The sequence below is a fragment of the Herpailurus yagouaroundi genome, unplaced genomic scaffold, assembly GCF_014898765.1.
Source record: "Herpailurus yagouaroundi ecotype Mexico unplaced genomic scaffold, PumYag 308, whole genome shotgun sequence".
Classification (NCBI taxonomy): Eukaryota; Metazoa; Chordata; class Mammalia; order Carnivora; family Felidae; genus Herpailurus; species Herpailurus yagouaroundi.
In genome coordinates, this window is record NW_024412525.1 from 3,822,653 (window position 1) to 3,836,402 (window position 13,750).

At 41.8% G+C, this 13,750-nt stretch overlaps 1 protein-coding gene across 4 annotated transcripts; it reads left to right on the forward strand.

The window, feature by feature from the left end:
• Positions 1-61: 61 nt before the first annotated feature.
• TMEM183A (transmembrane protein 183A) lies at positions 62-13,543 on the forward strand. Of its 4 annotated transcripts, none has more exons than XM_040462255.1 (8): positions 62-262; positions 461-550; positions 1,405-1,572; positions 6,125-6,284; positions 7,144-7,324; positions 9,774-9,854; positions 11,445-11,600; positions 12,840-13,543. In XM_040462255.1, the coding sequence occupies exons 1-8, from the start codon at positions 154-156 to the stop codon at positions 13,023-13,025; spliced, it is 1,131 nt and encodes a 376-aa protein (XP_040318189.1). In that variant the 5' UTR covers positions 62-153; the 3' UTR covers positions 13,026-13,543. The 4 variants fall into 4 exon arrangements, with proteins under 4 accessions (XP_040318189.1, XP_040318190.1, XP_040318191.1 ...); XM_040462256.1 differs by having other exon boundaries at positions 6,128-6,284; XM_040462257.1 differs by lacking the exon at positions 1,405-1,572.
• Positions 13,544-13,750: the final 207 nt, after the last annotated feature.

The following is a 13,750-nucleotide window of genomic DNA, read 5'->3' on the forward strand; positions in this document are numbered from 1 at the left end:
CGGTGATTGGTTTCCGAACGGGACGTCGACCGCCAACGCGACGCGGTGCCCTGGCCTAAGTCCTCGCGAGAGCGGCGGACTCCGGTGCGGGATGGCCGCTGAGCCGGGCGGAGCTGGCTCGCGGCTCCCGGAGCCGGCTCTCCGGCCCGAGGCATGGCCCGGGGTCCCGGCCCGCTAGGCCGGCCTCGCCCCGATACGGTCGCCATGCCCAAGAGAGGGAAGCGCCTCAAGTTCCGGGCCCACGACGCCTGCTCTGGACGAGGTGGGCGAGGGGGTGGGGGCGTTGAAAGGCTCATTGCTGGCGGCAGGGAGGGGGGCTGGACGGCGCCGGGGCGAGCGCTCGCTTGCCTGTAATGGGAGAGCGGCTGGGGCCGGGGACCTGCAGTGAGCAGGAGGTCTAGGCGGGGAGGACGCTGACAAGAGAAGGCCTCCTCCTTTGAGGGTTGATGCTGTATTTCAGTGACCGTGGCGGATTATGCCAACTCGGATCCGGCGGTCGTGAGGTCTGGACGGGTCAAGAAAGCCGTCGCCAATGCTGTTCAGCAGGAAGGTAGGCTGCCGACAAGTCTTTTCAGACTCAGGCCGTGAAGACAGAACTAGGTGTTTCATTTTCCTGGGATCCTGCCTCAGTGTTTTTCTTGGAATCCTTTGGGCATCTTCCCATAAACGTGTTTGCCGTCCTGAGTAGTCATTTATGTATTCGGAGGAGGGGAAAGGGAGGATTAGCCAAGAGCAGTAGCAGTTTCTGTAGCAGAAATATTTTATTTGTTTTTGCATCCAAAAACAAAATATATATCTTTGTGTACTTTTCTGTAATTTTCACTGCCTCCTTCTTGGTTATTCGTCTTTTTCCTGTGGTTCATATGTACTCTCAGTTATTCTGCAGTTTGCTTCTTTGTGTGATAACCTTGAAGTGTGCTTTTCCTTTTCTCATGCTTCTCTTACAAGCCTTTAACTCACAGGTCCCTGCGACTTGTGCTTTTACGGCACCCACTGACTCTAGCTTAGGAACAGGATTAAATTGGATTCATTTTCTCTCATTGCTTCTCAGAATTTATGCAAACGAGAATAGCATTAACCTTTTGTTTTTTATCCTACAGGGTTTATAGTGGAAGAATAATAATGCATTCCCTTTTTCTTCAGGTCTGAAGTTGACACTTTTAAGGAGTCAATCTCTGCAACTTTGGAGTCAGATTGCTCATTTGCTTTCCAGTATTTTTGTATTTAAATGCTAAAATTTCTTTCTTTTTGGTTCTCGGCTTTCTTCAGCAGGCTCTCTCACACTATTGCTCCCCCCTCCCCCCTTTTTCTTTTCCTCTTGGATGCTGATATCCTGCCTAAGTCGTGTCATTTGTATTTCTGGATGGGACTCTGCCATCTCATTCTCCCCTTATTTTCTTCTAGTAAAATCTCTTTGTGGCTTGGAAGCCTCCCAGGTTCCTGCAGTGGAAGCTCTTTCTGGGGTTGGTGAGCCCTGTGACATCATTGACAGCAGTGATGAGATGGATGCTCAGGAGGAGAGCATCCATGAGAGAACCGTCTCCAGAAAAAAAAAGAGCAAGAGGCACAAAGGTATAGGGCTTGTTCGCTTTTGGTTTAGTCCTGTCTGTCATGATCACTTGAAGCTGTTCGCTTTCTCAGTAGCACAAGAGGTGAAGCCAGTGGAGAACCAGGGTTTGGATCTTAGTAGTGGGACAGGTTTAATATACTAGCGCTTTCTACTTTTGTCTACATTTGAGAGGAAAGGAGATTGGTAAGAGTCAGTAGGTTTCTGGAGTTGTAAATTCGACTGTACTAGCCATTCATTGAGAACATGTCATTGGTAGGTAAAAACCCATATGGTGACATGAACACAAAAAGCCTTTGCATTTCTGGATTTCTGAACAGGTGAGGAAGCAAAGATGTGACCAAAAACGTTTTCCTAAATATGTGGATTGTATATAACCAGTTTCATTTCAGCTGAGGTTAGATATTACTATGGACTTTTAAGTGCTCTGCAATTGTTAATGTCTGCTTATGTCTAATAGATACTGTGGGAAATAGAAAATTATGTGATTTTATACTTTAGTGCCAATAAAACTCACACAAATGAAACAAAGAAAAATAAACTAACAGTATATAATGTGCCAGACTGTCGTGCGGTGGTTTGCTCTAGACTTCATGAATCAGACTTTCCTGGGGTAGCACCCAGAATAGCTATTCTTAAAGCTAAAGTGGTTCCAGTGATCAGCTAGAGTTAGGGGAAGCTAATGTATAAATGATATGTGTATTTTTGGTGTCAGATGTGCCAGAACTTTGATCTGTACTTGAGAGTCAGATAACAGATATTTGTATTTATTAAAATATATTGGAACAATCAATAATTAGTGGACTGACATCACTTTGCAATTATGCCAGTTATTGTCAGTGATACCACTGTTTTCCAGAAGGCCAAAGTTAATACTGACATTCCTCACATTTCTTTGTTCCTTAATTTTTTGCTTGAAATCCCTACTCATCATCACTATGCTTTTAGAGGTTTATCTTGCTTTGCTTTGTTTCTGGGCACACTCCAGAGAACAGCTTACAGACTTTTAAAATCTCTTTACTGACATAAAATTCGCTCCTTTAATGTGTACAATTCAATGGCTTTAGTATGTTTACAGAGTTGTGCAACCATGAACATGATCTGAGTTGAGAACATTTCTATCACCCCAAACCTCTTAGCATTATTCCTCATTTCCTCCTAATCCTCCTGGTCCCCCTAGCCTACCCCCAACCACTGATTTACCTTCTGTCTCTATAGATTTGCCTGTTCTGGACATTTCATATAAATGGAATCATACAATATGTGGTCTTTTGTGTCTAGCTGTTTTCATTTAGCACGTTTTCAAGTTTATCCATTTTGTAGGATATAACAGTACTTCAGTTTATTTGGCTATTTTTTCAAAAAACATTAAAAAAGTTTTTTTTTCTTCTTTTAGTGTTTATTTTTGAGAGAGAGACACACAGAGTGTGAGCAGGGTAGGGGTAGAGAGAGAGGGAAACACAGAACCTGAGGCAGGCTCCAGGCTTTGAGCTGTTAGCACAGAGCCTGACGCGGGGCTTGAACCCATGGGATGCACGATCATGACCTGAGCTGAAGTCGCGGATGCTTAACCAACTGAGCCACCCAGGTGCCCCTATTGGCTATTTTGAATAATGCTGCTGTGAATGCTCTTGTACAAGTTTTTGTATGGACGTATATTTTCATTTCTGTTGGGTAGGAGTGAAAGTGCTGAATCACATGGTAACTCTGGTTTAACTTTTTGAGTAATTGCCAGTGTGTTTTTTGTAGTTTCCATTTTATATTCCCACCAGTAATGTAAAGACTTCCAGTTTCTCTACATTCTCACCAACACTTGTTATTGTCTGACTTTTTAAATTAAAGCCATCTTAGTGGATGTCAGGTGCATGTCATGGTTTAGATTTGTGTTTCTCTGATGGCTAATGATGTTGAACATCTTTTCATGTGTGCTTATTGCCCATTTCTATGTCTTCTTTAGAGAAATGTCTACTCAAATCCTTTGCCCATTTAAAAAAAAAATTTTTTTTAACACGTATTCATTTTTGAGAGACAGAGACAGAACGCAAGTGGGGGTGGGGCAGAGAGAAAGGGAGACACAGAATCCGAAGCAGGCTCCAGGCTCTGAGCTGTCATCACAGAGCGTGATGTGGGGCTCGAACTCACAGACCGTGAGATCATGACCTGAACCGAAGGTGGATGCTTAACCAACAGCCACCCAGGCACCCCATCCTTTGCCCATTTTTAAGTTGGGTTATCTTTTTATTACTGAGTTGTGAGAATTCTTTGTGTATTCAGGATACAGATACATAATTTGTGGCTTTCAGGTTTAACTATAATTCATCTTTTAGTTCTCTGCTCTCTCTGCTTTACTTTCATTAGGTTCCTTCATTCTAGTCAGACTGGTCTTTTTTTTTTTTTTTTTTTTTAACCTTCTCTTTTTAGCTTCTTTTTAATGAAACAAATACAGAAGAAGAGAAGATAGTATAATGAGTCCCATATAGCTGTTACCCAGCATTAACACTTATCAACTTATGGCCATTTTTGTTTCAACCACTACTCCCCCACCTCAACACACACACTGGATTATTCTGAAACAATTTCCGGGTATCCTGTTATTATCTGTAAATATTTTGGTAGTTCCCTCCAAAAGACAAATACTCTTTAACAACAACAACAAAATTAATCCTGTCTAAAAAGGTGAATAGTAATTTCTTAATAGTATCAGAATCTTGTTAGGCTTGGCTCTTTATTGCTGTCACATGTGTTTTGTTTTTCTAGGTCTCTGGGCTTTATGTTTACTGTTTATTTCACTTGGAATACTTTTCTCTTAAGCTATATCTATCAAAGTTCTTTATGTCCTTCATGGCTTATCTCCAAGAGGCTTTCTTTTACTGATTCCATTTCCTGCATCTTGAAATTTCTTAATAATGATGTTTCAAACACTGACAGTTCTTCAGTAGTTACCAAGTTTTGTCCCTAAAGATGAACATTTTTAAACAGCACTCTGCTTTGTAAAGCTCCTTATGGGACTCAGTGGGAGAAATTCTGATAGTCCTTTTCATTCTTCTTTAGGGAGAGATTTAATGTGGGAGAAGGTGGGGCCCAAACATGGCACACTTAACCTTAAATGGTTACCAGAAATTATAAGGAAGAATTGCAACCAGAGAAGAGGATGTTGTTTTGGAGGCGTTGGTCCGTGTAACGAAGAATCTAATGCAACAACCTGATTGAGTCATACAGCTGCAGGAAGCTGTTAGCTAAAAAAGTAGAGGCAGCTTTGGGGAGGTAGTGTATTGCCCAGGAAAGAGAAAGAAGAAAAGTTCTTTTTGGATAGTTGTGTGACTAGGTCTGAATTACAGGTTAGGGTTAGGGTTTGTCCAGGTGCAGATATCTTTATAGAGTGTGAGTTTTTGTTTGAACTTGAGACATCTGATGGACCTCAGAGTTAAGAGAATGAACCCTGATGAGGTCTGAAGGAGGAGGAGGTGGGGATACGTTGTCACAGGGCATCTTTGAATACTGAATGCTCCTGGCCAGGATCATAGGTCAAACTGGCAATGAAACGAGGAACTGGAAGGAAAGAAACATGTCTACAGGCATTTATTGAGTGATGAAGATATGCTGTAACTTACCTGCTGTTTTATTTAGTTTGCACTTTGAGGCTTCATCATACCATTTTAAAATCAGTTTTTGTTTTTTGTTTTTTTTAGAATGACTGAATTGAAGAAAATGTTTAGTGGATGGGGACTGTGAGGGAAATCAAGGGCAGAATATTTTGTTTTGTTTTTTTAAGTAGGCTTCATGCCTAGTGTGGAGCCCAACATGAGGCCTGAACTCATTACCCTGATATCAAGATCCGAGCTGAGATCAAGAATCTTTTTTTTTTAATAACATTTTTTTAAAGTTTATTTTTGAGAGAGAGAGAGAGAACGAGAGAGAGAATGAGAGAGAGGACATGAGCAGGAGAGGGGCAGAGAGAGGGAGACAAAATCCGAAACAAGCTCTAGGCTGTCAGCACAGAGCCTGATGCGGGACTTGAACTTGGGAACTGTGAGATCATGACCTGAGCCGAAGTTGGATGCTCAACCGACTGAGCCACTCAGGCACCCCTGAGATCAAGAATCTGATTCTCAACCGACTGAGCCACCCAGAGGCAGAGTTCGTGGTGCAAAGCTAGAATTTGGAGTAAAACCTGGGTTCTGTTTACCTTAACCTAGTGCCAAGGTTGTGTCTTATTACTAATAAAATGGGCACAGTAATATTTTCCTTATTTCTGTTGAAGAATTATTGGAGTGGAATGGTATAATGTATGCAGAAGTACTTTGGCAAACTTCAAAATAGTGTTTGAATAGTTGTTAAATAAAAGTCTTTTAAGAATATGACCTAGTCACTTGGGCAACAGGAAGCAAAAGTTTCTAGCAGCTAGAATAAGCAGGAAATGATGAGCCTGACAGGCTTTCTTGGACCTGTTTAAAACTTTTTTTAACAGTGCAAGCCCTGGGAGAATTGAAATGATTGGGGGTCTTTAGGTATGTGTGTAATAGAAGGTCAAAGGTTATATTCTCTTTTCTGTTTCAGAAGACCTGGACGGGGCTGGAGGAGAAGAGTATCCCATGGATATTTGGCTATTGCTGGCCTCCTATATCCGTCCTGAGGACATTGTGAATTTTTCCCTGATTTGTAAGAATGCCTGGACTGTCACTTGCACTGCTGCCTTTTGGACCAGGTTGTACCGAAGGTGCGACCACAGATAGCTCACTCTGTTGTCTTTGTAGCTGATTTCATTGCTGATTATGATTTGGAGCTACTCCCTGGCTGGTGACTGTTTTCACTTTCTCTGCTCCATGCCGGGCGTGAGCCTAGCTTTGGACTCCTTGATTTAAAATTTGGACTCTTTAATTTAAAATTGGTATTATTAATTCATCCAGGTAATTGTCTTCCCTATGGTTGCCCCCTCCCCCATCCAGTATCCACTTTCGATAAAAAGTCTTGCTTTGGGTCTCACAAAGAGTGGTCTTTGACTTTTCTTCATAAGTTTATTTTAACTAGAATTTTCAAAAGCTACAGATGTCTATCTGCTTACCTTTCTAACTGGGTTCATTGTTTCTTAGATTGCTAATTATCTTGAAGTATCGTAGAGTTTTTGTACTCATGTTGCCCTGTGTATAGTTGTAGAGGTGAGAGTGAGGAGCAAGTGAATGATATAATTAGTAAGACGGCTAGCTTTTGCTACCAGATGCAGAAATGTAACGAAGATTATAAACTCTCAATAAGGATGTTATGGGGAGAGATGTTGAGGTGGAAGTATGTAGAGAACTCGTTGAGACATGAAACACATGAGTGGACTGTGGGATTACAAGATATATGTGAATTGGTTTTTGCATAGCAAAGAAGTAAAAATAGCTAAGAAATGAAGAAGTGGTGGTGGTGGTGGTGGTGTGTGTACACACGTGTGTGCATGGGAGAACACTGGGGACAAGTTAACTACTGGTCAGTAGAATCATACAGTTAGGTTCATATGGAGAGTAGGAATCCTAGGGGACCCAGAGCAGGAGAGATAGGTCACATATTGGTAGGAGTAATGTGTCATGTTTCAGGCACTACACGCTGGATGCCTCTCTGCCTTTGCGCCTGCGACCAGAGTCCATGGAGAAGCTGCGCTGTCTCCGGGCATGTGTGATCCGATCTCTGTACCATATGTATGAGCCATTTGCTGCTCGAATCTCCAAGAATCCAGCCATTCCAGAAAGCACTCCCAGCACATTAAAGAATTCCAAAGTAAGTGAGAATTATTGTTGGCGCCTAACTAGTGGACTCTTGTATGGTGGGCCTATTAATATGGCTTATCTCCAGCTTTCTTGATGGGGAGGGCTAGGGCTATAGGTTCCAGGCTGCTAGGAGACTAATGGAAGCTTTCAGGACTCAAGGGTTTCACTTCTCTAAGACATTCCTGCTCTGCTGGGCTGGCTTTTCTTACCTTTACCTTAAAGCTTTCTTGTGCTTCTAGCATATTCTTTATTCTCTTTACTTCTCACGCATTGTACATTGGATCACTTTAGCTGGTTTTGATGGTTTGGGTTAGGAAGAGCACAACTCAAACGGTAGATGTAAACTGTAATTCTTACAAGGTGCTTTAAATCACGATGCAAAGATATAACACGAACACCTTAGTAATTTTCTTTTCTGAATGTGACCTTGATGTCTAGGCTTCTTGTTTCTTGTTGACCTCGTTAAAAGGTTTTGGTACAGACTTTAGCATATGCTAAGTGCCCACTGTTGCCAAGCTCTGGGCTAGGTCATTTCAGAGAGTATAAGGTACTCGCGCTCGTAGATTTTAGCTCTCTCAAATTCTTGCTGTGTCCTAGGCTATTTCTTATATCTTGGGATTTCCCCAGTAGTTTTTATTCATACATTGTATTCAAGTATCTGGCATTCTTCTGATTTGTAAATAGGTCTATTAGCCTTTGGTCCTTTCTCTCCTTTTCGCCATATTGAAATACCCAGCGAACCCACTTTTGCCGAGCTAGACCAGTACAACAGACACGATCACTTAGGCAAGTTGATGCCTCAGCCTGTTTCTCCTTCAACTAATACCGTTGTCTACATTCTGTCTCTTATGAGTTGTGGGTAAATTTTATTACTCTGTTCCTACCCCAGCCCTGGTGTTCTATAGCACTTTCTGTTCTCTTCTATTTTGTTTCTGCGCTTTGGGTGTTCTGATTCTTCTCGCCTAGTTTAGCTCCAGTGTGATACTATTCTACCTGCTACATGTTGGTTGAAAGGGTACTGTTGGTTTCAGGATTATCGAGGTTCCTTCCAGGATTGCAAACTGAGATGATCAGGGTTATGGGCTGAGCTCAATTTAATACCACACTCGCTGGTGGCTTTAGGGCAAGAGTAGAATGCGGGGCGAGTAGAATTTCACCCAGCAGCTGCTTCCGCTAGTAATATGAGTGGACGGTATATCATCTCACACTTGCAGTTTGCCTCCCCCAGAAACATTTGATAGTATCAGACCAAGTATGAGGAGGTGGGGATCATCCCAAAGCTACACATCATGCCAGGTGTGAGTCATTTGCTGGGAGTAGAGCAGCACTGGGCGAACTCCTCATGCCTGACACATCCTAGCGGCTCCAGTGCACAATGCAAGTGCTACTGCCTAAATCGAAAATACCTCTGGCTTCATAGTCTTATCACTTATATTAATTTTTTAAAAGTAGATTATAAAAAGCCAAGGTGGTGAAACCTAAGGTCTTATTCCAGATAGTAAGCCCAGGCCTCTTGGCTGCTTCTTTTGTGCCTTGTTGTTAGAGATCTCTTAAGAGGATGTGGGACCTGCAGTGGCAGGTGTCCCATGCATGGCCTTGCCACTTGTATAACCACAGTCGCATGGCATTCAGGGAGTTGGCAGCATGCCTAAAGGAAGTTGTCCCACGTTCCTGGACTCCAGCTTTTCGTATTTGATTCTCCCTCTCTCTCTTTTCAATAGCATAGCTTGTATGGGACACTGGAGCCGTTGTGATGGCAGCAGAAGTGTCTGCCCCTTAAAGCCAAGCCCATTATTTTTGATGGAACAGCAGGACGTACAGGGCATGTCTGAAGGGCAGGACAGCTGGCACGGCGGACGACCCACCCCTTATCCCCTGGGAGGTACTTAACTTCTTGTGTTAACCCTAGCTGTAGCCTGACTTTCACTGAGGGGCTTACTTGAGACTGAATTCACCCAGCTCTGTAGTTTTCACATCGGCTGTCTGCTCCCAGAAGGTCCTGAGTGGCTTGCTCCTGTTACAGGACCGGCCATCTCTGCCTGCCTTATGGCTTTGTTATCATCTTGCCTGGTGGCTACTGGCTGCCCTTATATTTTCATATAGAGGAGTGGCTTGCTGAATCAGAGAATGTCCCAGTCTCTAGAGACCATGTTTCTGTCTTTAAAGATGAGAACAGTGGGGGTTGACCTCAACAGCATCTGAGGTTGACTTATACTGGTCCCTCTTCTCTTTACTGAATAACCCTGGGACTGTGTCTTTTCATGTTGCACCAGTGTCAAATTGGCGGGGAGGGGTCTCTATCTGTGCCAAAGTAAAATCTCAGCATTGGGACTGTGGCTGGCTTTAGAGCTGTCAAACAGGTTTTTGCTGGTTATTTTTTGTGACCTTATTTTGATTTTTTCGTTTTCTGTCTTATATTTATTTATTTTTGGTTTACTTTATTTTTCTTTTTCTTACAGTGCTTACTTTTCTGGTGCAGAAAGATTGTTGGGAACAGACAGGAACCAATGTGGGAATTCAACTTTAAGTTCAAGAAACAGGTATGTAGTCGTATCTTCTTGTTGTTTTTCAGGCACTATGCTGTTCTAATAAATTTCACTAGGCATAAAATTGCCTTATTAAAATCAAATAGTACACATCAAAACTTACAGAAATGCCATGAGAAGAAAAGGAAGGAGGAATTACCCTATACGAAAGAGACCTCATGGTACAATAGTGTAATGCAAAGTGGGCACTGAATCGGGGTACAAAGAGCTATAAAAGACACATGGGAACAATTCAAGAAATTTGAGGATGCTGTGAATATGAGATGATAGGAAATTGTTGTTAATTTCTTAGGTATGACGGTGACACTCTGGTTATATGTGTCTTCATCCATGCTGGATAAGGTGGTGCATCAGTGCTGCTTTCAGATGCCTTTGCCCCTTCTGCCCCCAACGTGCGTGTGATTTGTATATGTGTGTATACATAACATGAGAGAGAGGTGGGAGGAGAGAAAGTGGAATATCTAATGATAGAGGGTATACAGGAGTTTATTGCACTCTTTTATTACATTTTCTGTATAGTTGAAGACTTTTTAAACATGGGAAAAATGGGAAAACTTGTTATAACAATGTACTGGGGTTGTTTACCTATCACTTTTTGTTTTTCAAAGCAAATGTATTTGCAAACAACAGTGATTTGTATGGTTTTACACCTGAGGCCGTGTGGGGAGGCCCTGAGGAAAGGGGCTGCCAAGAGGCTATGTATAAGAAGAGGAGATAGTATTCTACTCTGTCTCTGCCTTTTGCTTGGACTATACCTGAGATCTTGGCCTCTGTGAGGGTCTGCTTTGCTTGTCTTTACTTCTTGTCCTCAGCAGGCTCATTTCTTCCTTCTGTCTCCCCTACTTAGTATCTTATGAGGAGATGCATTATAAATGCGATTAGTTATCCTGCACTTGATGGTAAGTGAGTTACAGATAGGTTTATAATGAAAGTAAATCATATTTTTCCATTTGATTTTTTTTTTTTTTTAAACGTGGTTTTAAGGAAGAATTTTGGCTCTAATCATTTGATGTTAATAATAGGTCCTCAATCTGTGATACCCATTAGATGTTGATAGAAGGTCCACCATGGGATGTTTCTGGGAAGGAGCTGCAGGGCAGTCTCAGCAGTGTTCCAGCTGAGACCGGAATTAACTGCAGAAAGGTGAATGCCGAGATTTCCTTTAGTTCTGAGACTCACGACTCTTTTATTTATGGTGACTGGAATTAGACGGCCACTTCTGCTTCTGTCCCATTTGTGCAGCAGACGTTCTTTGGAGTCCAACAAGTCACAAGGAATTTGCAATCTTTCAAACATTGGAGAGCTTCTGATAGAGCTATAAGTTTCCATTTCTTGCCCGAAGGCCGGAAATCCCGCCTAAATGAAGCATATACCCATTGCCACATTGCTTATCCTAATGTGTTTCCTCTTCTTTCAAAAGGCAGGTTTTCCTTGATCTGTATAGAAACCAATATGTCTATAAAGAGAGGAGGTGACAGAAGAGGGATCTCATCCTTTTGTTGAGCCATAGGACTTTCACGGGTGGAGTCTTAGAGCCATGAACATTTCCTCTAAGCTATGAGAGTAATTCTCAGTTCTGTTCAGTCCCCTAGATTAAAGAGCAAGTGTATGGGAGGGTTGCAGCCTCCCATTCAGTACGAAGATGTTCATACCAACCCAGACCAGGACTGCTGCCTACTACAGGTCACTACCCTCAACTTCATCTTTATTCCAATTGTCATGGGGATGATATTTACCCTGGTAAGTGGGGACAGCGTGTCATTCTTAGCTCTTTTACATACTCTCACTATACGGAGGGCTGGACAGAAATTTATAAATTTAATCATCGAGGAAGAAATCTTTGAAGAATAATTTTTTTTAAAAAAAAATTCTGAAAGCAGATTTATATATTAGGAACAGATTTATGGAGGAGTTAATCATATCTGAGAATGTCTTATCTCATTTTTTTTTGCATCTTTGTATAGTTATCGCTAATATTGGAGAAACATCATCCTTTCAGGGATAATATGGAGGCTTATATATGAGCACTGTATGTCAGGACCTTGAGGCATGCTTGTGGTGTCATAAATAGAATACTAAAATGTAGGGTGACCACTCGGTCCCTGTGTGATGGTGACTATTCAAGCCTTAGCCAAGAATTAGATTAGTATACAACAAATATGTCTCTGGCCTATTTTCCAAGTTTTTAAAAATTTTGACTGGATTGGGAACTTGAGAGTTCATGCGATTTATCTTCGCTGTCCTTTAGGCTTATGTTCAGAGCTGCGTGGGGTTCCAACCTCCACACTGAAAATAGTTTTATTCTTTTTTTAATGGTAAAATAAATAATGCATACTCATGGAAAGAACTTAAATAATACATAAATACATCGAGAAAGGAAAGGTGACCTAGACGTTGACTGTCCTATAACTATTAACTTTTTGGGAGTTGTTCTTTATTGTGTCCATTATTATGTACATGCATACGTCCACTCTCTTAAATAATTTTGTATAATTGAGATTATATCATACATGCTGTGTTGGTTGTTAGGCACCTCTCCCCTCCCTCAAGGTTAAGTCACATTAATGACCTAGTTCTATATTCAAATTCCCTGTACTTCATGCTCCTACAGTTCTGTACAGACCAACATATACATAAACATATTTAGAGATTGTGTGGTTTATTTTACCAAACATGTGATCAGATGTATGTTTCATGCATCTGTTTGACTTGCTCAAAATATCTCATCAGGATGCCTTCAAGTCATTTCGTATAGCTCCCACCCAGTTTTTAAAAATTGACTTCAGTGGTAGTCTGTGTGTGTGTATCCTGATTTACTCAGCTATTTGAGAGGCTTTCTTTAGCAGAGTTTAAATATGAAGAAATTTCATTTTGTGGCCCAGCCAGTGTAAATTTTGTCTAGACTGTCTTATTTCAGGGTAAGCTGTAGGAAAACAAGGTTGTTGGATTTGGGGACTGAATTTGCTTTTTCTCTGCTAGTTTACTATCAATGTGAGCACGGACATGCGGCATCATCGTGTGAGACTGGTGTTCCAGGACTCTCCTGTCCGTGGCGGCCGGAAACTGCGCAGCGAACAGGGCGTGCAAATCATCCTGGACCCAGTGCACAGCGTTCGACTCTTTGACTGGTGGCATCCTCAGTACCCATTCTCCCTGAGAGCATAGTTACTGCTTCTCGTCGCTGAGGGCAGCCCTGAGCTGGGCCAGTCCATTAGTAATCAGATTCCGGTTTGGAAGGGGCGTCCGGATTGTATATCTGGTCAGTAAGGCACGTGCTCTTCCAGTTCCCCGGGCTCCTGGTAGGGGAAGGAGAAGGATTGAATCGAGAGGAAAAACAACTATGATTTATAAACATATTTTAATGTAAAAAATGTGCATTTGAAAGGAGAAACCTGGCCCCATTTTCTTTGTTAAACCCCATTTGGTGCTATTGAGTTTGTTGTTCTTTATTCTTTTATCCCAGCAAAAATGGATGATCTTGCTCTAGGGAAAAATTAAACTCTTGAATCTCCAAACAAGGAAGTTTCAGCCTTCCCTTGTGATCAGAGAGGAGCCTTAGAGGCCTAAAATTGTTGCTACTATTGCTTCCCATTAAGCTCCCCCTCAAATTCAAGTGAATATTTTCTCTTCTCCCTTTACCCTCCTCCAGAAATAAAGCAGGTGACAGGGTTTTCAGAATCTTAGAAGATTGACTTGTGTATCTTTCTTTAAAAATCACTTTTGGATATTTGCATAAATATTTTTTTGCCAATTTGGATTTTTGCACGAGGCTTGATAGTGGTGGTGATGATGACTTTGTGCCCTTGGTACTATACTAGGAACTTTACACGATAACACTAATTCTCATGATCCTGCAAGGTAGGTGATACTGGTCCCATTCTGTGGTTGAG